This window comes from Dermacentor variabilis, chromosome 1 (genome assembly GCF_050947875.1).
Source record: "Dermacentor variabilis isolate Ectoservices chromosome 1, ASM5094787v1, whole genome shotgun sequence".
In the NCBI taxonomy this organism is placed as follows: domain Eukaryota; kingdom Metazoa; phylum Arthropoda; class Arachnida; order Ixodida; family Ixodidae; genus Dermacentor; species Dermacentor variabilis.
The window spans coordinates 49,012,075-49,036,475 of record NC_134568.1 but is presented as its reverse complement, the minus strand read 5'-3'; the positions used below and the strand labels follow the sequence as shown (position 1 = coordinate 49,036,475).

General features: G+C 43.6%; 2 protein-coding genes across 7 annotated transcripts in view; one reads left to right on the top strand and one right to left on the bottom strand.

Moving 5' to 3' along the window:
- LOC142577340 (SH2 domain-containing protein 4A-like) overlaps positions 1 to 7,414 on the top strand; it is a 419,980-nt gene extending 412,566 nt beyond the window's left edge. For all 4 annotated transcript variants that reach the window (XM_075687094.1, XM_075687091.1, XM_075687093.1 and 1 more), the window contains one exon: positions 5,666 to 7,414. In XM_075687094.1, the coding sequence (XP_075543209.1) occupies positions 5,666 to 5,767 (102 nt within the window). In that variant the 3' untranslated portion in view covers positions 5,768 to 7,414. The remainder of the gene's footprint in view (positions 1 to 5,665) is intronic.
- A 2,826-nt stretch (positions 7,415 to 10,240) lies between these two features.
- LOC142577388 (growth hormone-inducible transmembrane protein-like) overlaps positions 10,241 to 24,401 on the bottom strand; it is a 32,093-nt gene continuing 17,932 nt past the window's right edge. For all 3 annotated transcript variants that reach the window (XM_075687097.1, XM_075687095.1, XM_075687096.1), the window contains 5 exons: positions 22,295 to 22,406; positions 20,311 to 20,452; positions 19,168 to 19,465; positions 13,252 to 13,423; positions 10,241 to 10,480 (listed from right to left, as the gene is read on the bottom strand). In XM_075687097.1, coding sequence (XP_075543212.1) covers positions 10,396 to 10,480; positions 13,252 to 13,423; positions 19,168 to 19,465; positions 20,311 to 20,452; positions 22,295 to 22,406 — 809 coding nt within the window. In that variant the 3' untranslated portion in view covers positions 10,241 to 10,395. The remainder of the gene's footprint in view (positions 10,481 to 13,251; positions 13,424 to 19,167; positions 19,466 to 20,310; positions 20,453 to 22,294; positions 22,407 to 24,401) is intronic.

The following is a 24,401-nucleotide window of genomic DNA, read 5'->3' as shown; positions in this document are numbered from 1 at the left end:
CGCTTGGCGCTGATGTAGGGAGCTTTCGACGCTGACATAGGGCACAGGAAGCGACATACCTCGCTACACTGGCGGACAATCCAGGCCAGTAGAAGCGACCTTTGATGCGGTCATAGGTTTTCTGGAAACCAAGGTGACCAGCAGTCATGTCGTCGTGAGAAGCCTGCAGGACATGAGCATGTAGAGAGCGTGGCAGGACAGGAACCCAGCGTTGACCGTCAGGGTGATAGACATGACGGTACAGGACGCGGTTGTCAATCTTAAATCGCGTCGGCTGTCGACGAAGGCGGGCATTAGGCGGGCGCGAAGCTCCTTGAAGGTGGTCTATGATGCGCTGACAGTAAGAGTCGGCAAGCTGATGAGATTGGAAGGATTTGTTGTGTGGAGGCATCTCGTCGACAGTGGCCAACAAGAAAGCACGTGAAGAGGGATCGTGCGAAAGCTTGTCACGGATGGTAGTTTGAGGTCCATTGCATGGTGTCGTAGGAAGTGGACAGCGAGAAAGCGCGTCGGCATCTTGCTGTTTTTTTTCCGCACTTGTAGGTAACAGTAAAGTCGTATTCTTGCAGACGAAGAATCCACCGACCAAGTCGTTCTGACAAGTTCTTCAGCGTTGAAAGCCAGCATAATGCATGATGGTCTGTAACAATCGTAAAATGGCCTGTAGATGGTCTGTAACAATCGTAAGATAAGGTCGAAACTTCTGCACGGACCAAATGATAGCTAGGCATTCCTGCTCCGTGATGGTGTAATTCTTTTCGGCATTTGTCAGAACGCGACTTGCGTTGCGACGACCCTCTCACCTAAAGTGTCGTCTCGCTGTAGGAGAATGCCACCAATGCCATGACCACTAGCATCCGTATGCAGGAGGGTAGGAGCAGCTTCATCAAAATGGCGTAGTACTGGTTCAGATGTGAGAGCGCGCTTCAGATGGGCGAACGCAGATTCACATTCGGGAGACCACACAAAGGGAACATTAGAACCCAGTAATTTGTGCAGAGGTGACGCTATTGAGGCGCAGCCTTGTATGAATCAGCGAAAATGGGAAGCGAGGCCTAAGAAACTACGCAAATCTTTGGTGTTTTCGGGGCGAGAGAAGTGCTGAACTGCCGAAACCTTGTCAGGACCAGGACGAATGCCATCTTTGCTCACAATGTGACCAAGTACTTTGATCGCCTTGCTCGCAAAATGGCATTTCTTGGTGTTTAGCTGAAGTCCAGCGTTGGCAAGGAACGTGAGAACATCATCCAGACGTTGCAGGTGCTGAGAGAAGGTTGATGAGAAAACAACAATATCGTCCAGGTAGCACAAGCAAGTCTTCCACTTCAGGCCGCGAAGAACGGTGTCAATCATGCGCTCAAACGTTGCGGGCGCATTGCACAGGCCAAATGGCATGACATTAAATTCGTAGAGCCCATCTGGTGTTGAAAACGCTGTTTTCTCTTTATCATCCTCATGCATAGGTATCTGCCAGTAGCCAGAACGCAGATCGATGCTGGAGAAGTACTCGGCACCCTGTAGGGAATCCAGGGCATCGTCTATTCGCGGCATAGGGTATACATCCTTGTGCGTGATCTTGTTAAGTGCTCGGTAGTCGACACAAAATCGAACAGAGCCGTCTTTTTTTCTAACCAAAACAACGGGGAAGACCAAGGGCTAGCAGAGGGGCGTATTATGTTCCGTTGAAGCATGTCAGTGACGTTCTCGTCAATGACTTTTCTCTCGGATAGCGATACGCGATATGGTCTACAGCGCACGATGGATGTACCATCTGTCTCTATCCGATGTGTCGTAATCGAAGTCTTTCCCAACGAAGCTGAATGTGCGTCAAACGAAGCTTCATGTTTTTGGAGCAAAGCAAGCAATTGTTGTGACTGCGACGGTGTCAGGTCGGAACTGATGGCAGCTGCAAGAGCTGAAGGAGATGCAGCCCGTCCGGTACAAGGAACTTCAGGGGAAGCTGGTTTAATGGAAACAACCGATATAGACTCCGATTCAGCGGCGCAAGTCAATGTAGTGCCTTTAGGGATGAGAATCTTTTCTGATGTCGGGTTTGTAGCATAGAGAAGTGCAGAGCTATGATCAAACCGAACCAGTCCTGATGCAAAGGCTATCCCTCTTGCAAGACAGTGTGCAGATGGTAATACGAGCATGTCGCCGCATTCAATGACATCAGACGTGATGGTAACGATGCTTTGATGGCGAGGAGGTAGCGCGGTATCTTCTGCAGCAAGCAAGTGAAGTGGTGTGTCATCTGCATGAAGTGAATAGGTCGTGTCGGTCATGTGGAGAATGCGTTGCCCGCAGCAGATGGAGGCGGAGGCCGTAGAAAGAAAATCCTATCCCAATATGAGCTGCTGGGCACACGAACTTAGCACTGCAAATTGTACGTAATGCAGAAGTCTATCGATGGAAATACGAGCAGTGCACATGGCGATAGGTCGAATGGCAGCCCCTTGAGCAGCGAGTAGCGTAGGTCCATCATAGGGGGTCGTAACTTTCCGAAGTCGCGAACACAATTCACAGTGAATAACTGAAACACTAGCACCAGTGTCTATCAAAGCTTCTACTTGTACACCTTCTACTACAACCAATATCATATTGCACGGACGCGATGGAGGAATTTCTGTCCTGTCGTTTGATGCAGCTTTTCCTCCAAAAGCTGCATAATTCAGTTTTCCGGACGACGATCGGCGAATTCAGAAGCAGGTCTCAGTGGGGATGTAGAGCGGCGAAGGGGTGACGGCGAGCGGCGTCTCGCAGGACGGTACGTCTGAGCAGTCTCGGATGCCACAGTAGGCGATGGAGAGTGGCCGCGCGGTGGACCATAAGGACGGCGTTGGTCATGGAAGCTCCCTAGACGTTGGAAAGTAGCTCCGGGCGAAAAGTCATCCCGTTCGTATACGTCATATCCGCGACGCTCGTCTTGCTGGCGCTTTCGGCAAAAGCGTGCTATGTGACCACGATAGCCGCAGTAGTAGCAGATGGGACGAGGAGGACGCCACTGCGGATAGCTGGTTTGGGTAGGTGCACTGGTAGTCATGGAAGCCATGTGGGCCGGTGTTGGTTTTGGAGGCATCGGTGGAACAACGACTGGATTGACTGCGGCTACTTGTGCGTACGTTGGTGGGGTCGTAGGGGTTAGAGGGACCGTGTACGCTGCACCAGCCATGTACGCCAATTCCTCTTTGATAACATCTCGCAGATTGGTAGCCGGGGCATGAGAAGGCATAGGCCCTGCGGCTAAGCCAAGATACTGTAGCTCTTCTCGAATTATTGCGCGTATCATTGCTCGTAACGTAGGGTCGTCGGCGGTAGTGTGTGCAGTGGTGTGTGGTTGCAGCCGTACTGATTCGAGTTCGTCGAGGCGCTGGCAAGTAGCGACGATATCAGCGACGGTGGCGGGGTTCTTGATGGCTAAAGCATTGAAAGCAATAGCTCTGAAGCCTTTGAGGATGTGGCGAACCCTGTCAGATTCGGTCATGGCCGTGTTCATGCGCTGACAAAGAGCAAGCACATCCTCGATGTACGACGTATAAGATTCCCCGAGTTGTTGCTTGCGGGTGTCGTCTTTTTTGCGAGGGTGGAACGAACAACCGGTGTGCCAAAGATTTGGCGGAGCTGCTGTTTGAAAGCGCCCCAGTTCGTGAAATCAACCTCATGGTTGAAAAACAGTCTTCGCTACTCCTGTCAGATAAAAGGCGACGTGACGTAGCTTAGACGCATCGTCCCAACGGTTAGCCGAACTCACTCGGTCATAGTCGTCCAGCCAATCCTCGACGTCTTCACCGCGAAGTCCAGCAAACAGATGGGGATCACGCTGGTGCCCACTGACAACCCAATACGGAGAGGCTGGGGTAGCCGAGGCCGAGATGGTGGAAGTAGAAGTGCCTGTTGGCTCGTCCTGCGACATGCTGGCGGACAGCTGGCACAATCAGCAACCCGATCGAAGCTCCAGGAGGTTGAACGGGGAGTCAGAGGATGGAGGACCGAAGAGCACACTCCACCAATATATATATATATATATATATATATATATATATATATATATATATATATAATATTATTGTGCGCATTTCTGCAAGCCAAATTTACATTTGCTTCTGCACTTGCAAATTATATTACTTGTCTCATGTCTTTTGTACTCTGAAGCATTTTGTGCTGTGTTACTGTCAACCAATGCTAATGGCAAACTGAGGAAGTCAAACTACACAATCTTTTCTGCTGTTGCAGTATTCAAATATGTGCGGAATTTTTGCACATGTTTAGTTCAGGTTCTGCAAGGAGCATCCATCTTCCACTCCTACATGTTGTGGAACTGTTTGTGGCATAATTCATGGTGTGTTATCCCACTTGAACAATTTTTACCTAATAACTGTAATCAAATAGAGTAATACTGAGGAGTAAAAATTTGATGCCATTGGCGTTGGAGAACTCAACAATATTTTAAGCATAGCTAATTAGTACATGGGCGGGGTAGTTGGAGAAGTATGGGAGAGACCTTTGCCCTGCAGTGGGCGTAACTAGGCTGATGATGATGACGATGAATAGAATGGTAGCATGTTCGATTATAACTTTGGAATCGCAGTCGCAAGTGCTATTTTTCAATTTCAAGTTATTGCTTCACGAAGTGGTTACGAGTTTTGGCAAATATGAAATACAAAAGGAGGTCCCATAGTCAATGACTGTTTTGGGACCTTTGGTGAAGGTCAGTATAGTAACTCTCACAACTAGCACCATCTCCAGGTATTTCATGCTATTTTGTATTGGCTGCATACACTGGAGCACTTTTTTGAAATATTAGTATTGTCGCAGCCAAATATCTGGTTAGCATATAATTAGAGCTGCTGTTATGCTGCCTCTGATGAGAGGTGTGCTGGAAGTGGTTGGTGGATGGGGTTGAAAAGGGGCAAACTGTGACGGTCACTTGCAGAGCACTTGACAACCCGTTGGTAGTCTGCAAACACGAGGTGGCCCCTCAACCAAACATACTATGCCATTAACTGGCATGCTGATTTCTATACTTGTGGACAACTTTCTGTGGCAATGAAGGGAAAGATAGGGGGAGGAGTGTCTGAATGTGTGTTACTATGCCAAGTAATCCAGCATAACCTTACAGCACTTTTGCTTTCTTGGAACAGATACTGAATCACTGTAGCTTTCATGTGCAATGGTTTCACATTTACTCAAATTGGAAGAGAAAAACCGAAAAAGAAGTCAAGTTTAACACTCATTGGCACCTTTCCTTTGTTTTGCTGTTGTAAAAATTCTATATTTTTTATTTTCCCCGGCTTACTAATGCAGATGGGAATGCAGGACTACTCTCGGGAGTGATCCTACTCGTGCACACTTTGCCTCCGTAATTTGTTATGCTGCCATCAGGTACAGTTTAACAGCAGCTGCAGTGATATGCCAACCAGATAATTGGCTGTGATAACACTAATATTTCAACATGTGCTCCAATTGTCTGGCAGCCAATACAAAATAGTATGAAATACCTGAAGGTGGTGCTAGTTGTGAAAGTCTGCGAGTACAGGGAACATGACTGGTGCATTAGTGTAGCTTTCCTGGTTAACGTACCAATGGCTGGCTGACAGCATATGTGCTGACATGCACCTACTTGCTGCTGTGCCACTGTGACTGACATATCTCTCTACAATTTCAGACAAACCCGATCACAGCTTTGGGACAAGAACAGCTGCTCGACCCTTGTCCCCGCAACAACAGCAACAACTTATTCTCACTGCTGCCCACTCTTGGCCAGTGAAAGAACGACTGTGAAAACCCTACTTCTCGCAACACAAGTGCCAAGCATTGACATTGTGACGTGACTTGACGTGGTGTGTGTGTGTGCGCTGTGTGCAATCACAAGAATGGCAATGCATCACCACCAGCACCACTTACCAACCGCTGTGATTGAACCGAAGAACAGCGGAGGGGTAATCCAAGTTGCTGCGTGCAATTGTGCTCGCGATGCTTCTCTTAGCTGCAACTTGTGTGAACCTGTCTCTGTCTCCAATCCGGTTTACACGTCCAAAGATTAATACTAAGTGGCGCCCTGTTATGTGGCTGGCTACAACTGCAGAGGCAAACTGCCCATTTTTGATAGTTTTTTTTCTTATAATTGTAATATACTGTACATAACTTTAGTCAGTGCATGTGATTGCAGTAAGCTGTTGTTTGTACAAGCTTAAGTTGTACATCTTTTTCCTTGCAGCTGTTGTAGGTGCAATGTGTGTTGTCTTGAATGCCAGCAATGCATCCTAATGCTATGTTGGACTCTGTAGAACAGTGTTCGAGCTTATCAGAACTGTGTATTTTGTCGGCACACGTGGCTACCTATGCATTTTTTTTTAGCAGAAACCCAAGTTACATGGAAGAAAGTGCTGTAAATGAATGTGTAGGATGGTCACTACAGTTATCTACTTAGATAGCGGCCTGTGAAAAGGCAGCAGAACTGTTGGCCAGGCTACTAATGCCATATATTATGGTGCTATTGCCAGTGGTGCTTTTTCGAGATTCTTGGTTGGAACATTGGCATTGGAACGGTTTTTAGAGCTCAAGAGGTGTCCAAAACTGGCATATCTCCACAGAAGACTACATCGCCATTGTTGGTGACTTGGTCTACAGTTTCAGCACATTGTGATAATGGTTAGATCTTCATTTGTACTTTTGTCTCCCATAGCCTCTCGACATATTGTGTACATTGTTTAATGCTTATGACTGGCTTTAGTGCGAAGTTTCTAACACATAGATGACCGGCTTTCACATAAAGTTGATCACACATATACTAAAATACAAAATGGCAGGTTGCTGCTGCCATTTCGAACCTTCTCTCACGTGACAGCTGTCAGTTATTAATCGTGTCACAAACAGCAACATTAGGGAAGGGTTGCAGTCGTGGTGCACACAAGCATTAATTGACATCGATGATACCAGTTAATGCAAACTTTGTTGGATCATTTTATTTCAACACGATCAAGCTTTTGTTTTCCTGTGACTTGCCCCCAGTCTTTAATTGCACTGGTGTCATTGTTTTGTTTTAAGATTATGCATGGTTGCACGTTTGCAGTAAATTAATTTTTTTTAAGAGCAGACAGTATTTGTTTCGTGAACAAATGTATGTGTTGCTGGCTGAAATGTGGTGCATTTTTTTTTCCATGCCAAAACACTAAACGAAAGACATGGAAAGAGCTGCTGCAAGTTTGGTTCTGGTATGTTTAACTAGGCAGGTTTTCTTGAGGTTTTGTTAGAAGCAGAGAGTTGAATTTGGCTCGAGAAAGTGCCACCCATAAAGCCTTCGTTCCCAGCTGGTTTGGGTTGAAAAAAAGAGGAGGATGGGGTGCGACTCTTACTGCTGCTTCTTCACCATTTCTATCGAACATACTACCAAAATAAATTATTTGAACTTTTATGACTTGTGTTGTCTTGATGTTAGACTCAAAGGGACAAAGCAATAAAGCATTGAAACAAGATTTGAAGGGAGTAAAATCTACATTGTTGCACATATTGGTGTTGCACACGCCTGGAGAGATTTCTCAGTGCACTATGGCAATTGCATTGTTATGGCATTAGTCCCGCAATATACTTGAAACATCCATCCAGCAGCAGGCAACCAAAAATGCTTTGGTTATGGAAGTGCACTAATAAATGAATTATTCAAAGTTGTTGCCTTCCTACATTATGTTTTCCTTTGTGTATGGCAAGTCTTCATCCTTTAACTAGAAACGCCAATCTAACTAAAGCACACTGGAAATTGCAGGGTACTTACTAATGAACCATGGTGCAAGTGCCCATGGTTATGGCACAGAGATCTCTAAAAAAATCTGCAATGTGTTACTCTATGAAGTGCTGAAATTTGCAACAAGACCAAGTAGTCACGTGCCTATTGAAAGCATGAAAAATACAGCTCCACTCCAGTGTCTATTTTGTTCAGGAGTAGGATGGGAGTGTGGTTTACACTAGCCAGTAACTTTTGTGCTCCCCATACTGTTTATGATGCAGCAAATATGCCATTTGACTTTGGCTGGAAGTTTAAGAATTGCTGAGCTATGGCATTCTGTTTGGGGTTGTGCATGTGATTGGATTCCCAGCTGTGATGGGCAAATTATACTGGTGTAACACAAATGCTCGTGCCTTTAGGTTTAGGTTCACACTTCAAGGTCAATGTCCAGAGCTCCCTTGCTCACTGCGCCACACCTCGTAGCCCAGCTTTTGCTTTGGGGCACTGGACACTAAAGAGCAACACGCGAGCTAGAGGAAGCTTTAGCTTCAGGCTAACTCGATTTCCCTATATAGCCTTGGAAACGAAAGTGGAAATTTCAATAAGCCTCCTTTCAGGTACCCTGAACCAGCAGCTTTGTTTTACCAGTCACTAAGCCATGGAGAAATTTTAATGCAATGTGGCCTTATGGAAACAAAAGCAGTAATGAATAGTCTGTGTTGCATGTTCAGATAGTTCAGTCAAACAACTTTACAACAAACACCATCATTATGAAATGCCCCCTATAAAAAAAGAGGCAAACTTGGCTAGCCAAATTTTTCTCTTATATTGCAAGTACATATATACAATTTCCAATGAAGTTGTGTTATAAACTTGAGAAGGGTATAAATTTGGCCTTGTTGGTGCGGCATGCAAGTGAAGTGCAAGAAACGGGGACAGACAGAGGGTACAACACAGCACATGTGTTGCACCCTCAGTCTGTGCCTTTGCACTTCACTTGCAGTATTGTGCTGCAAGTATGCCTGATCAGATTTCAATAATTTATAACAAACATGCATGGAAACATACTTTGAAACATATATGAACACATACATGCAAACAGTTGTTTTAACATGTGCAAAACCTTGGCACTCGCATACTGTGCCATGAGAAGCTATTTCTGAACCACTCCGAGACCAAGTCATCACTGTTGGAGTCTAGATGGGTCTCCTGTTGTGGTACAGAGTCCGGTTGCCTGAACCAATTGTATTTTATGAGGACTTGCTGGTGGCCAACATACGGGCTAGCTCTTGGAGTGAAGCGGTCCAGTGCGTGTAAGGGAGAGGGGTGCGTTTGAATGAGGCAGGAGAGATGGAAGGCATAATTGTCAACAAGTAGATCTCGGTTGACATGATGTCCTTCCTTACATGCTCGGAGGCCATGACCAATGACATCTTTGATACCATTAAGAATAAGGAAGCTTGTGAACCCAAAAGACAGTGCCAATAATCAAGGTAAGAAAGTGATGACGCCAAGTGAGGGCAGTAGCAGCATTTCAGTTACACCCCTGCCACGACTTTCAGCTGAGCACACACAGTCTCGACAATGTCAGATCAGCAGCAGACTACTTCATCAAGTGAACACTACGGTTTTTACTAAATGTGCCCTGAAATTAACTATTATGAATACCTTGAACATATCATGGCTTATTTTAACATGCTTAATGTCTTATTACATGATCTAGAGGGTGCAAATATGACAAAGTGAGCTACATAAAAGAAGAAAAACTGAGATATGTTATGAAGGCATTTGACTGTAGTTGCAAAGTGGACAGTTGAGTGAGGTGGTTGATATTAATTTTGCTTTCAGTTCAAAAGGAACTTAAGCCCACATAAGGTCAAAGGACAGGCACTGAACTGAAATTTTTTAAAGAACAGATAATAAACACAAAAGACCAACTTGTGTGTGCATACACTCGACGGCATATTCTGGCAAATTTATTCCACACTTAAAAAGGTAAAAAAAAAGCATTGAATGCTTCCATGACCTCATGTGCCTTCTAATTTTTATGTAATCACATGTGCACACTCTAAGATCTGCATCCACGTGACCTACATGGGCAGACAGATGCAAGTTGTAATGTTGGTACACAAGACGAAAAAGAAGAAATAGGAGGGCATATGAGAGCTTATAAAGGAACCCCCCCCTCCCCCCCCCCCAATTAGAAAAAACAACTTGCATATCCGACCCATACATCCTTTTTTTGAGTGCAAAATAAATTTACTGGAAAATGCCTTGGATTGAGCGTATGCAAACGCACATTGGCCTTTTGCATTGATTCTCCCTTTCTTAATGTCAGTTGTTAGTTTAGAGCCAGTCCTGTATGTTTATCTCAGTTCCACTGCAAGAAAAATGGCTGCATTTGGTTTACCTCAAGTTCATTGATAAAGACCCCATGTTAAACTAATGTGAGTGGAGATTTCTTCTGTTTGTCTTACTAGGTACTACTTTAGCTTAAAAGAAACGACAAACGCAAAGTGAACATGGTTACCTGTTTTATTGCAACCTGCTACTTGGAGGCATTGCAGAGGGATTTATTTCACACAACGTACCTTCTCTTCTTTCTTCAAGTGCACAGAATTTTGCTACTTCATGTGTGCTTACAGCCATCATATCTTTTAAATCTTGCTGTTTCACTTTCTCCGTGAACCACCACCAGCCAGCAGCATGGCAATCCTGATGAAAATGTTCAGTGTGTCCATGTAAATGGAGATAGAGCTGCAAAAATGAGAAAGCATTGGTCCCTGTAAGTCTATACAGTGTACAGTGCGTGTTAATTTTAATTTGAACAGATTAACCCTACAAATACAATAAATTTTTTTTCGAAAATTTGATGAGAAGTGTGAATTTTATTAAAACCAACCATTCATTTCGCCATTCTTTATTTTCTAAAAAAAAAATAGAAAATGTGATACCAGGAATGCTGAAAGCATTTTTACTGCTCTTTGTTGATAGAATAGCGAAATACATTGTGTATTATTCATTTTCGTGTGAAAATTACAAGGCAGTGCCAACTTTGTCGTGACAAGATAACTGGTCATCGACAGTTAAGGGGCTAAAAGAAAAAAAAAAGTGCATAGAGCATATAGCACAATTCAACCTATTCAGGTGGATTACCTGTAGAGGCAGAGATTACTTGTCCAACAAGTATTTTTTTTATTATAAATTTTTAATTATTTGCTATAGGGCACATTGCAATTTCAAAACTGAATCCGAGCAGTAGTGAAGTCGCATCTGCTTCACAGAAATCAAAAGAGTAGCACCACCGTAGAGTTCGTTCTGCTTGCTCTTAAATTCTTGTTTTTTTCTTTTTTAAAGAAACTGTTCATTGCGAGTAAGCACTCGTGACGTCGATTCTACATCTCTGTCCTTGTTGTTTCGTGCTGCCTTCACTTTCAAGATATCTGTTGGCAAAATGTGCGGCAAAATACATTGGCATTCCAGCTAACCGTTTATTGACGAGTGATGTCTATGGGCAACATAACATATGAAATTTTTTTCTGGCCGAGTTCCAGTACTGAGCAACAAGTTTCTAGCTAAATGTCTTCAGCCAACACAGAATGACAGGTAGCAAGTGTTGTTTGTTAGTTTAGAGCAGGAACACTGGACGAGAAATAAGCTTGGCATACAAAAATTCACTCTCTAGAAAGCATCATCAGAGGAGACTACCAAGGCAAGATATCCAGCTGCAGTGGTGTTGCACATGTGATGTAAAGCAAATGAAACGTGCACCTATGGTTCACACATAGTGGAATCTCGATAAACAGAAATTTCTTAAACGGAACACCATCCTCATGGTTGGTTGGTTTTGTATCCATGCAATCATCTCTGCAATGTCTCTTAGCAAAGGGAATTCCTGAGAAACGGAGCCAATTTCCCCGATTCTTTGAGGTTCCGTTTTAAGAGAGTCCATTGTATGACGAGAGCTGTCCATACAAATTCCAAACGAAGTCTTGGGTGGCTTGGGGTGAAGCCCACTTTCAGTTTTCTGCCTGGTGTTTCCCCCCTATTGCTGAAGAAGCTTCAGCAAAATATTTTTTCTTTTCACCGATTATGTTCGTTCTCAATGTGTTTTGCACATTTAAATATAACAGCAGAAAAAAATCTTTTTCTATGTGCAATGAATAAAGTGTTAACAGTTTCCACAAACCTTCCCTTCCTCTAGCCTTTTGGGGAACAGGAAAGCTAATTCCTTTATGAGCAGACCTTGGGGACTAGTTTTCTGAGTGATGCTTGTCTTATGGTTTCTACTAAGCAGACATGACTTCACTGCTGCTTGCATTCAGCAATTTCAGAGTGAATAATTAAAAACTTATTTAGTGAATCTTTTTAATGATCTAAAAATTACAATTTCTCACACAGACAATTTTTACTTCTTCCATAAATTGACCTCGAAAGAAAAGAGTGCTAGAAACAGCAATGGTTGCAAACATGTAATGTGGAAAACGCAGCTACAGTTAAGATGGATGAAAAAACAATGTAGGGAACAATCGCATGTTTTTGCATTACACTTACCAAATGAGCTAATGTGGCACTGTTTTCCCATCCACTTTCTGGGATATTTATGTTTTACTAACACAACTAACCCTGGGAGTGTTAGCCAGTGCCACCACTTGCAAACCTTGGCAGCAGATGTGGAACATCCTTTCTGCCACAGGCGTCACGAGTACATGATCTTTTTGGGTGAAGGCAACTGGTCAATAAACCCACACATGCTAACCAAAGGCATCAATGTTGCCAGATTCAAGACCCTCGTTATGTAATGAATGAGAAGAAAAGGAACAAAGGGGCCTGACTTGATAGTCATATTATAACAAGCCAACAAACACTGACACCAAGGACAACATAGGGGGAAATTACTTGTGCTTAATAAATGAAATAAAATACTGCACAAACTTCATACATGTGCCCTAAAATTAGTAATTAAATGGTTGATTAGCATATTTAGTTAATAAGCAATATTATCATTTGAAATGTTCTTGCTGCTAATGTTCACTAGCCATGTAGCATATCTACCAAAACAGGAGCCTAGAGATTAGTTTTTTTTAAAAAGTAACATGGTAGTATATTTGTATTTTGAATAATTGCATCATCTCCAAGTACCATTTATGTTTATCACTTGTTCCTCTTGTTTCTGTCCCCTTGGCGTTCTTTTAATGTGAACGTCCTACAATGTGCTCATTATACTTGGAATGGAGCATCAAAACAAAAGCTCAAGTTCCAGTGAAATGTCCACGCGTCTTTTTAAGGCATGTGTGTTTACAACATTGAATCTATTCTTCGCAAGACCAATGAAACGAGGTCGATCTTGTGAATTAGACAGTTCACACAAAGTAACTGCTACACTGTAGTGCACTGTTGGCTACTGCAAAACAGAGCTTCAACGCTGTGAGCATAATGGTGAGTCATGACGCACTGCCATTTCTCCTATTACATCCCAAATTTTATTCACAATACCGCCTCTCTACTTTGAGAGACGCCCCACTCACGCATTGACTGGGTCGTAGGGCTGTGCAGCATACAAGGGGTACGTCTCGGCCATCTTGACAATGCGCTGCGTGTCGTAGAGAAGGAAGCCGCCAAACAACACCAAGCCACCGTACATGCTCAGCGAGTAAAGGCCAGCACCCAGGGCTGTGGTGGGAGGCAGGAACATTGAGCCTAGAAAATTGAAGGAGGGCCAAATTCAGACAGTGTGCGTAGAGAATAAAACAATGGTTGTACATGGCCAAAAAAAAAAAAAAAAACCAGTGCATGCCATTCGTACCACATACAGGGTATACACAATTTTATCACCACAACCACAGACATTAGCTGCATGCACCATCATACGTGGACCATTTACATAATCCAAAATAAGTTCGCAAAATAAAGCTCAACTCTGTAAACATTGCACCACTGTTAGGTGGCCTGTGCAAGCTTTCATTTCTCAGAACAAAACACACGTAATACATGGCAGTGCGGGAGAACACGCCAAAAAAAATTTTAATTGCCTAATTATCAGCCCATTAACACTTCCGTCAGCTACACAACATGCCAACATCACCAATCTAATTTACTGTTCCCAAGATATTACATGCCTATATGTGGAAACACAACTTGTAAGTGGGCCCAACATTGTCAACTTACTGGACTGCTCAGACATACAGCAGAAAATACGATCTCATAGGGCATACCCTGATCAAGGTTCTCTCGTAATTGTCGCATTTGTTGTTCCGAATACAATGAAGTAGAATTGCTTCCACTGCTTTAGCGAGATGAAGGTGCTGGCAGACCACACTGACAATGCTAGATATTCCCTCCAAGAAGGCACACATTCACCCATGGTTCTCTGATCTAGCTACAAGGGAGTTCACCAATGTCCTAAGCAACTGCTGCACTTATTTGGTATGAACTTATTTCAATTACCCCACAACACCTAAACACTATTCCACATCAAGGAGAATCGGGACTTGTTTGCTTTTGTTTCTGGTCATGAAGGGTACATTTGTAAAAAACAAAACAATATGTTATTTGAGTAAAAATTCATCAGTTATGTAATTAGTGAATGGTTTTCTGAACTGTTGACAAATGAAAACTCACTCCAGCAAATCAAAAACACTGTCGCTATTATAGGGCCATTATAGTGCTTAAGTGACAATTCTGAGGCATTAAACTCTGCGTTACGTAAACAATACCTTGGGCTTTGTGGACGGAGTTCAAGGCCACAGGCAAAAAAATTTTGGACTGCCTAAAAAATCATAATTTCAGATAGTGCAAATATAAAGCAGACTCCGTGCAAAATTTTACATTTGAAATACAAGTGTATGCATTATGAAGAGCTAGCAAAAGTAGACATCTACGACACCAAAAAGTGAAGAAAATGCCGCCATTAATGCTTGCGACCCCAAACGCACAGTTCCTTGGCATGGCCTCCAAGATTAAGCCTGCCCGACGAGCCTGTAACACGCTGCAAAATCTCGGAGGTAACATGCTGGGACTAATGTCAGATCCACTTACCACCAGGTGCAGTCGATTTTTTGGGACACCCTAAGGGCCGTGAAAATGTCCAAAGAAATGAATGCACGCCTTTTACTGCTCCGAAGGGCTCAAATGAGCACAGGCATGTCCGAAATAGCGAAGGCCTGCCAGCACACTTATTAGGCACGTTGGTGCTCATAATATGACAGGAGATAGCAGGTGTGCATGGACTATAGCTTATGAACTGTACCCCGTGACAGTGCCTATTGCCACTCTTAGTATGCTTCACCGCAATACATTGCGTTTGCTTTACCTCATAATACAACTGTATTGTGGCAAGCTGACTTTTGGGAACTGGCATTATGGAACGCTTGACCCTTGCAGTGCTTTTCACACTTCGAAGCCATTGGCGAGGATGACCAAAGCAGAGTCAGCACCACTGCTGACAGCGGCGAATTCTAAGAAAAACGCCAAACAGAAAGAAGCTTGGTAGCAAACGACACAGACGTTAGGCCTAGCATTGTAGCGGCGGTGGCTATGGCTGCCAGCGGATCGGCATGCAAGAATGTTCGTTTGAGGCTGTGAAATAAGAATGGCAGTGGTGATGGCTTCAATTAATGCCACTTTGGACCTGTGGTCATGGTAAAAAGCCCAGAAAATCAGACTGCATCTGAAATTTCAGACAATCTTAAACACGGGGTACGTGGCGCTGCTGTGAAGGCGTCCAAATTATAGGGCATGTCCGAAAAATCAGTCGTCGACTGTACGCACATTGTTTACGTAAGTGCTATTTCAAGGCTGGCAAGAAAATGATTACCAGCCATGTAGCTCTGCCAAGATTGCTTTAATAGTATATACTTCTCACTCACTACTAATTTAGCCTGCATGAAATTTCATTGCAGCTGGCTTTTAAAAGAACTTATTCATGAAAAAACTTTTGACCCACGGTAGAAATCCTGAGCATGTGCTACAGTATAAGTGCACCGCTCCCAACATTTGTGGCAGGGATATCTGCCACGCATGGAAATGAAAGAGAAAGCGGGAGGAAGAAAGAAATATTGCCAAACTCCAGTGCCCAATTCTCTCCAACTCAATTACTGCGAACAGCAATTATGAGCCCTTGACTGCTGGATAATGTTCAGGAAATTCCATGTGACCCGAGAAGAACCCTCAGGAATTTCTGTAAAACAGAGAACTCCAGTGTCACTGGAACAACTTCTGGAAACTCCTAAAAAATGTAAGAGGCTCTTCCGCGCTCTGATGAATCATGATGCTGGCATGCAGTAACACTCTGCTGTCTGCAGCACTATCCACATTACAGCCTTATATTTTTTTTACTTTCTGCACTTCACTGTTGTCTAAATGTGACTGACATTGTCAACCTTGGGAAAAGCTATGAAATTAGTATAAAGGCTTTATTGTATTTCACATCATTAGATTCGTCGGACGATCCCACCGCTGTCAACCAGATGTAGGAGCTGTCGGACGATCTCGCCGTTGCCACCATTTGAAAGAGTTGAAGGTTGTAGAGAGGAACTTGGGAGGAACTAGGTGAACAGGGTTTATTTACATTATTTACATCTTAGACAAGAGATACATCGACAGTCTAGCGTGACTCCCAAATGGAGTCCGCAAGACGAAGCATACAGCAATCGAGCACACAGCTCACGAGTACATTTCGAGCACAGAGCACGACGACGAGCACCAGCACACTGTAGCAGCTGACAACCGCTGCTTATAAGCACTTAATTGGTCCCTAGTTCCCTAGGTGAGGAAAACGTTCGACCAGTCAATCCGTACCTCGTGGTTGCCTTTGTGAGAAGGGGGTATGGTATTACACACACACATGCCGCACATGTTTCAGTGCTCTCTCCGAGGGCCGACGAAGTCAAATAATTTCACGAGTTCTCTTGGTCCTGTCAAGGATGATTAATGCAAGTCGGCTGTACAAGGTTGTCTTTCTGTGGGATTGAAAGAGCTTTATGTACACAAAACCCTATTTTTTAGATGTAACAATCAATTTTCTGGCAACATTTGGAGCGGCCCAATTTCAGTTACTTTTTGTTCACTCTCAGTCGGTAAACTTCGGCAGAAAGGGTACTCTTTTCTATGAATATCTTAATATGCAATCCTTGCAATCATACAATTGGTTATGGTCGTTTTTTGAGAGATCAAATTCTGCACTGATTTAGGTGAATTTTGTAAAGTTCATTAGAGAGCCTCTCCACATATGCACAGCCATTCATATAATAATGGATGCATAGATGTGAGAATTGTCCTGGTGGCACCATCTAATGATGCCGAGTCTGACCAAAGCATCTACACTTGTTGTAATGGCTAAGCTTAACTTAGCTGCAGGTTAAAAATCACCACCCAAGCACTCCATACAGATGGTTAACCAGCGAAGCTGAAACATGCGGCCCGGTTGTTTATCACTGGGTTAATACAGATGGTTGATTAAATGACGGCTTGGTAGGCTGCCGGATCCTTGGTACGCAGTTGCTGCTTGCGCTCGGCTGCACGAGCCAGTTCTGGTGCCCAGGCTGCAGCATCGGCACGGCGTAGACGAGCTTGTTCCCGGTTCTGCTTGTAGTGTTGCAGATCAAAAGCTGCCTGCTCCTCAGGAGTACGTAAAATGCTTGGCCTACCCATTTCTCACTACTGGTGCAGCCAATCGCGCGCCTCTCTCTCTCTCTCTCTCTCTCTCTCTCTCTCTTTTTTGCGCATGCGCATGGGGTTGAGCCGGAGGAGTTTTCGGAATACAGGACGGATGGACGAATCAGTTAGCCATTGTAAGAGTTGGGGTCGGGCATGTAAAAAGTGGTAGCTGGCCCATGCCGTCATCAGACTCATCCACGCTAGGGATGTAGTTGAAAGGAGGAACTTGCTCTCATCGAAAACAAGGAGTACTACTGGGCTTATGTACAGTATCTACGTGAAGAGTTGAGAATGTTACACGTCATAAGTCTAGCATGACTGAAGTGAAGCACACAAAGAAGCCGAAAACGGTTGCTTAAAGCCCCCTCTGCTCCCTAAATCTCTAGGCCAGAGAAACTGCCATCCAAACTTCATCCAATTGCAGCGTCCAAAGTTGTAGAAGGACCAGCTTTGAGGGCGAAGGTTCACACTCACTCCTGCACCCTTGTTTCATTGAACACACAGAAAGGAGGGGTCTTAGTAGATACGGGTTGTCACGCTTGACTCGAGCTGGTGCATCTTGGTTCTTAGGTTGACCTCACAGTTAGCTGGGGCATTTTGTCAAACGACCATGGCAGTTACCGGGGTCCATGAGGGAACGCCTTAGAACACCCTTTTCCACAAGTTTTCTTGCTCTCAGTGGTCTGTGAAGGAGGCGGCAGTGAACAAAAACAATACTCAGTCTGCAAACGTGTCTCGCCTTGGTAGTGCCACAAGTCTGTCCAAGGGGCGTGCACTGTTGGCTTCGCAAAGCAATTCGTTGCAGCAGGGCAAGAGAAGCTAGAAATTTCACTACCCCTGCTGGCCGATCCTAACAACACATACAGCTTCGCTGTAAAGATGTTGGCAGCAATTATCATTAAGATATAGTGGGTTTGTTCTTTCCTTCCATGAGAATGCTCATGCAATGCGGAGGCACATTGAGTATATGATGTGATCAATTTTAAGTTTTCCGGGACGTTTAAATATCGCCTGTGGCAGATAGCATAATTCCTGTCCTTGAACTGGATTATTCAGACACGTGGATATTACTTTCACAAGAAAAACCCCATACTTCTGAATTAATTACCTTACGATACATTTTGCAATTTTTTAATTGTAGATGGCAAGGTGTATCCACTTGGAATGAATTTCCAGAATTGCACCAGTTTAGAGATATTTACTATCGAACTCATCGTAAATGGCCGCTCCACTAACTCTTTAAACAAAACGCCCTTCTTTGCATTGAAGCACTAAAGTAACTGGAATGTCCATGTATTTTGACCCATGCTTTGGGAAATAACATCTCGAAGCTGGTGTCATCCTGGAGAGTCATTTTAACTGAATGTGCCTTGCAAATCCACAGGCTACAATTCGTTAATTGCAATATGTGACGTAAAATAATTTGTTAAGATGTTAATCAGTAAATTTTGATTACTTAGTTGAATATGTTTTTTGATTTCACATGTTAGTAATGTTCACATCTTCGAATAATCCAGCTCAAGGACAAGAATTAAGCTATATCTCTAAGCATCAGAAGAGGTCATTGCCAGGGCTGGTGCTCGTATCTATGACTCTTTATGTTCCAGCATTCCACAAATGATAATGCACATAAAGACAGTAAAAATTAGTTTTAGCACTTTATCTTGCTGTCTTTGCTAAAGAAACCCGGACAGCTCCCAAGAGTGGTCACGTGAATTCCACCGTCTACTTATATGCATATCCTGGGACCAGAGACACATGCCAAGAAGCAAGAGAAAGGCACGCACCAAGAGAGGAGGCGAAAACAAATCCCAGTCCGATGGCCAGGGGCCCACCCATGTTGAGGAATTTCTCACTCGGGGCACAGGCAGCCACCGTGGACAGGCCTGACACCACGCCAGCAGTGTAACATGCGGCTCTCATCATTATAGGCCCGCCCAAGAGGCAGAGGGGGGCCACGAGGGCACCCATGACGCCACAGTGCAAGGCCCAGGCAGCCTGTTTTGCCCCCAGTCCTTCTCTGTAGGGCAGCGAGCGGGCCACCATGCCTGTGCCAATCATGGCTGCAAAGCTTGCCCCTATGGCCTGCATCAATGCAAGGAGGCAAAAACTTTGGCGATCAATATGAATTACAACACAAAAGGAGAAGAAAGCCATGCCTAGACACCACCAGACAGTGCAACATGATGTAACAGAGTCAGCACAATGCATTTGGCAAGGGGAGCCGACTGCTTTGGTCGTGCTGTTTATGGATGGGTAAGAGTTAAGGAGAAGGGATGGAATTAACAGCTCAGAGGCATTCATTTTACAACTGTCAGTGCATTTTGTTCAAATCCTTGGCTGTGTGGTAGCTGTGCACAGCAACAGGTCACATTGTAATTCTTATGCGATGTTTTCGTTTAAGAGTCCCCTAAAAATGTAAAAGTTACCCTACCATGATATTCACACAAACACAATAAGCACGTCGTATTAGCTGAACCAGAATGCGTGCCTACACTTCACAGAAGCTTCTTACTGCCATTCAATCATGAAAAACGTGCACCAGCACCCCTGGATGAGGAAGTAAAGTTTAGCAATGAAAAATGTAAATTATGCCAAGCTTGTACTAAGGGTGCTTTACGAGTGTGCCTACGACGAATACTTCCACCAATAATTTCATATGGCGTAATGCATAGTCCAATGTGTCGCTGCATCAAACAAAAGCTCCTGATGTCATGGTATTTCTGCTTTTCACACCGAGAGGCACTCAATTTATATATATTTATATGAAAATAAGGCCAAAAAGTATGCCTGCCCACAAAATACTTTGGTCATATGCCTGTCTGTGCTAGTTAAGCCTACCAGCACATGCTTTACAACAGCAATATCCCAGAAAATTATCATTCTGCAAAAGAGTGAAAGTGGTGCTTTGTCTCACGCATCAAACTCACCAGCCACGAGCTGCGCATCACCAGGTTCATCATGGCAGCATTCCGGCTCACAGCCAATGCAGAAGCTGCTGTGATGACAATGCTACCTCCAAAGTAGGTGTAGGTATCACGCACCCTCTGCCGCACATACTCTGGCCACACCCTGCAATGTTTTTTTCATGCAACACTCAACAACAAATTTCTTAACTGAAAGAAATGTGACAACAGAGACCCCATGCGAAGGAGAAATGACCACTGAGGGTGCGAGGTCTCACAATTGCAACTATTTGCCCTGGGTTCAACAAAAGTTCAGGCCTCATGGCAGACAAAAATGGAAGCAATGCAAAAGAAAGGGAACAAACAGATTAAGTTTTGGAACAAAAATAGGCTTCTTGTTCAAAATCACCCATACAGTAACCTGCTTTTGTCACACATCTCTGAGCAAAAAAGCAAAAGTGTCACAGAATCTTCACCCTTCTCCCATTTTGGCTTGGTGAGTAAATGCATTGCTTTCAAGACTCCCAGAATGATTCTCCTTGCGTGGGGTCAATACAGAGACAGTGGTGAAAGAAAAGAATTGAGTGGCCTCTTCAGTAGTTACTTTCTCTGCAACTACGTGGCAGCTACGCAGCAACAATGGCATAAAGCTAATATCCAAGATTTCTAGAAAGGCAATCAAATTTTAGAGGCACTCAATGTTTACCTTTAGTGTCCTTTAAGTACACTGCATCCACGGCCTCTCAAACTCACTTATGTCCTAAACTCTGTTTATGTCATCAGTGTGTTAAAAATGGTATACACAAAAACAACCGAACAACCCATGTAGCTCAACATTTAATTTTGTTTCAGTACTATAGCGCAATATTAGATGAGGAGTGCACAGACAAAATTAATATTTCACATCTATGCAAATCTATAAAAGGCTTTAAAAGAAAAAAACAAAAAAAATATGCAGATCCCCCACAGTGTGGGAATTGATGCAGGCGAAGCTTTCTGTGCTGTTTGCTTTGACTTTCGATAATTGGCAGTGATCTTGACAGCGAATGTTTAATTTCTTCATAGTTTAGCCCAATACAAGAGAAGAGAGATCAGTTGATGTCAATGTTACCTTGCATGCATTACTGCTGTTTGTCTGCATAGTACACAGAACGCAAAGGGAGACGTGTTTGTTTGAGGCATTGTTGTGCGCTAATGTTCATAATCTCCGAGAGGGTTGAGCATTATCATTGCCTCACGTGGCACATTGCATAGTGGCAGAAGTGTTAAACTTTAATTGAATTATGGGGTTGTAGTGCTAAAACCACGATTGGATTATGAAGCACATCTTAGTGGAAGACTCCGAATCAATTTTGATGACCTCGAGCAATGCCATAACCGCAGAGCTACCGCAGCGGGCATAGAAGTGTTGATTCGACGTGCAACCGCTTCCGTAGTTCGGCTTAGATCCTACAATGTTTTAATGTAACTTTGCATCTGCATGCCCTGCGTCAGTTGCCCGCTTGACAAATCTGCATGTCATTTATTTTACAGGAATAGCAGAAACGTATCGTACCGTACCATCAGTTTGTCCACAACTGCTGTCGTGCATTTCCTTGGCTTTCCACGTCATCTTTTCCCTATCGTGCACTCCCCCCGTACTGGAACTGCGAATGAAGAGTGGCTAGGCTGTTATTCACTTGTTTTGAGACTGTGTCGGTTCTACCCATTCTATGCCTCCTCTGCCTTCTCCTCTCTACCATTCTGCCTTGCATGTTAATTTCTACTAATGTGCAAGTAAGCGCTGCAGTTTCTGCAATGATTTTGTGAGGAATTGTGCATAAGTACAGCTGTCAAAACGCTAATGTGGTGATGCCTAGGCCATTAGAGAGGGCATTGAGCACATGCGACGCAATGGAAAGGTCCAAGCTAGTTTCTCACGTCGCCTTTCTTCTCTGCCACACACGTTCCATGCATATACAGCAAGACCAAGTCAGCTGTATGGAGATTCATTCCAACAAATACTCACATGGATCTCTCAAAGGCTCCTGCTTCACTCGACATGCCGAGTCCATAGTAGCAGAGGGCTCCCAGCCCAAAGGCCGATGCTCCTGCCAAAACACCCTTCCCCACGCTGAATGCTGCAAGAACGAAAAAAAAGCAAGACAGTCAAACACTTGCAGCCAGTCAATGACTGACATACAGACTTCCGAGATAAGAAAGAAAAATAAGAAAACGTAAAAAAAGGTAGCATGACGTTTGAGCAGGGCAAGCTTATGTAATGAAGGGTTGCGTAATGACCACTAGTTGGTTCTTCGATTATTAAGCCAGCAAATGGTGTTTTGGCACTATGAGTCAATCAGCCATACCTACCACACCTTGTAATCACATATAAATACACAGTAGAACCTCGTTTACACATTCTAAAAAAGAAAAAAAATCCTGAGAAGAAAATGTACTAACCAAGAAAACACACGATCCAAATTAACAAAAAATTTGATAGACTCAACTGGATTTGACATCTACATAATGCGAATTGTTGTGCACGAGGTGCCGATGCTCGTTGAGCTGGTGGGGCTACGGTGTTTAGCTGTTTTCTTATTGTGCAATATTTAAAGAGACAGACAACTGTTCAGGACGTGAACCAAGATAATCCTGCTGATGGAAAGATAGCCTATCGTATTGACTAAAATGAGCCCTGTTTTGCTCATTAAATGTGGATATATACTTTTGGTTCTTCACGAAAGGTAATGAAAAATGACCTTTGGCACCCCAAGCAGCAGAAACATGATGCATAAGTGACCTATTCCATGACCTTCTAAAAGTGTACATGGTTCCTGTTTTTGTTTCTTAAATTTTATTAGTGGCATGAGCGTTGAGTGACTTATTTCTTGCACAGCTATTCCGATTCACCTCCTGAGACGACTGGGGACGAAATCCTAAATAAATCAGAAAAAAAAAAGAGAAAAAAGTAGAGTATAAAATTCCTGGGTTTCAATATAGATATGATATCAGAACATAAGTTTAGCTACAAATTGAGTTAGTGAAGTATCAGGAATAATTAAAGATCACTGATTACCACACACCAAAGCACAAAATCAGACTTTAGAGACCCGTAACGTGAGCATGACTGGCAAAATTCCTGAAAACCTGGAAGTAGAAAGTGGAAGTAATGACGTAACTAATGACGTCACACACAAGAAGGTGGCATGATGTTTAACCGGCTAATTAATGGAAAACAGTTGCCTGGCACAGACTGGACATTTTCTTAGCAGAGTGGATGTGACATGGATGTGACACTCCCTCCTCGCTCGCTACACTCCCAGCACTCACCTGCTCGCAACAGCTGCATGCACGCTTGTTACATGCTCCGACATCTGCCCCGCCAAGTGGCGCACACAGCGCTTCCTCACCCTCTGATGTTCGCTTGCTTAACCTAAAGAACACCAATGCCGAGGTGCAAGTGTCGCTAAGAGACACCGAAGCAAAGATTAGGGTCGCCTACCATTTTTAGTATTGAAATACAGTTTATATTACAAGCTTTTTCTGACTTACAATGTGCAGGTTCGTTTGTAATGAGCAGACAAGTAAAGAACGATGCTGGGGGTCATGACATAGGCGTGTACTTAGGGAAAGATGCGGTACAAATATGAGAGAGCTCTGTACAACAGCGCAAACTTATTGTACTAGCTATATATATTCAAAATTGGTTGAAAAGGTCAAAATATAGGGGGTTAACCACAGCTGCACTCACTCCTGTGAAAGCAGAATGATATGATACTTTCACAATTTGAAAGGTGAGCTATTGGCATTGCTCTCACTTCTCAGAGTTGCTGGAGGAGGGACTTTTTTTTAGAGGCTGCTCAGATCGAAGAATTCCGGTCACAAAATATTCCTGCACTTTTGGAAGTAACTGTTGCAGATGTAAACACTACAGAGGGCGAGTTTTTTGTTGCACCATAAAAAACTGGATCCTTAAAAATTGTTTGTCAGTCCCTTTAAAGGGGTCCCTGAAATGGTTTGGACAAATTCTGTAGCTGCATAGAGTACAGCTATAGTAAAACATTAGTGCCACAATTTAAGTGAAGTGCCTCATATTAAGAGAGCTATGGACAATCACAAATTACCCTCCTCCC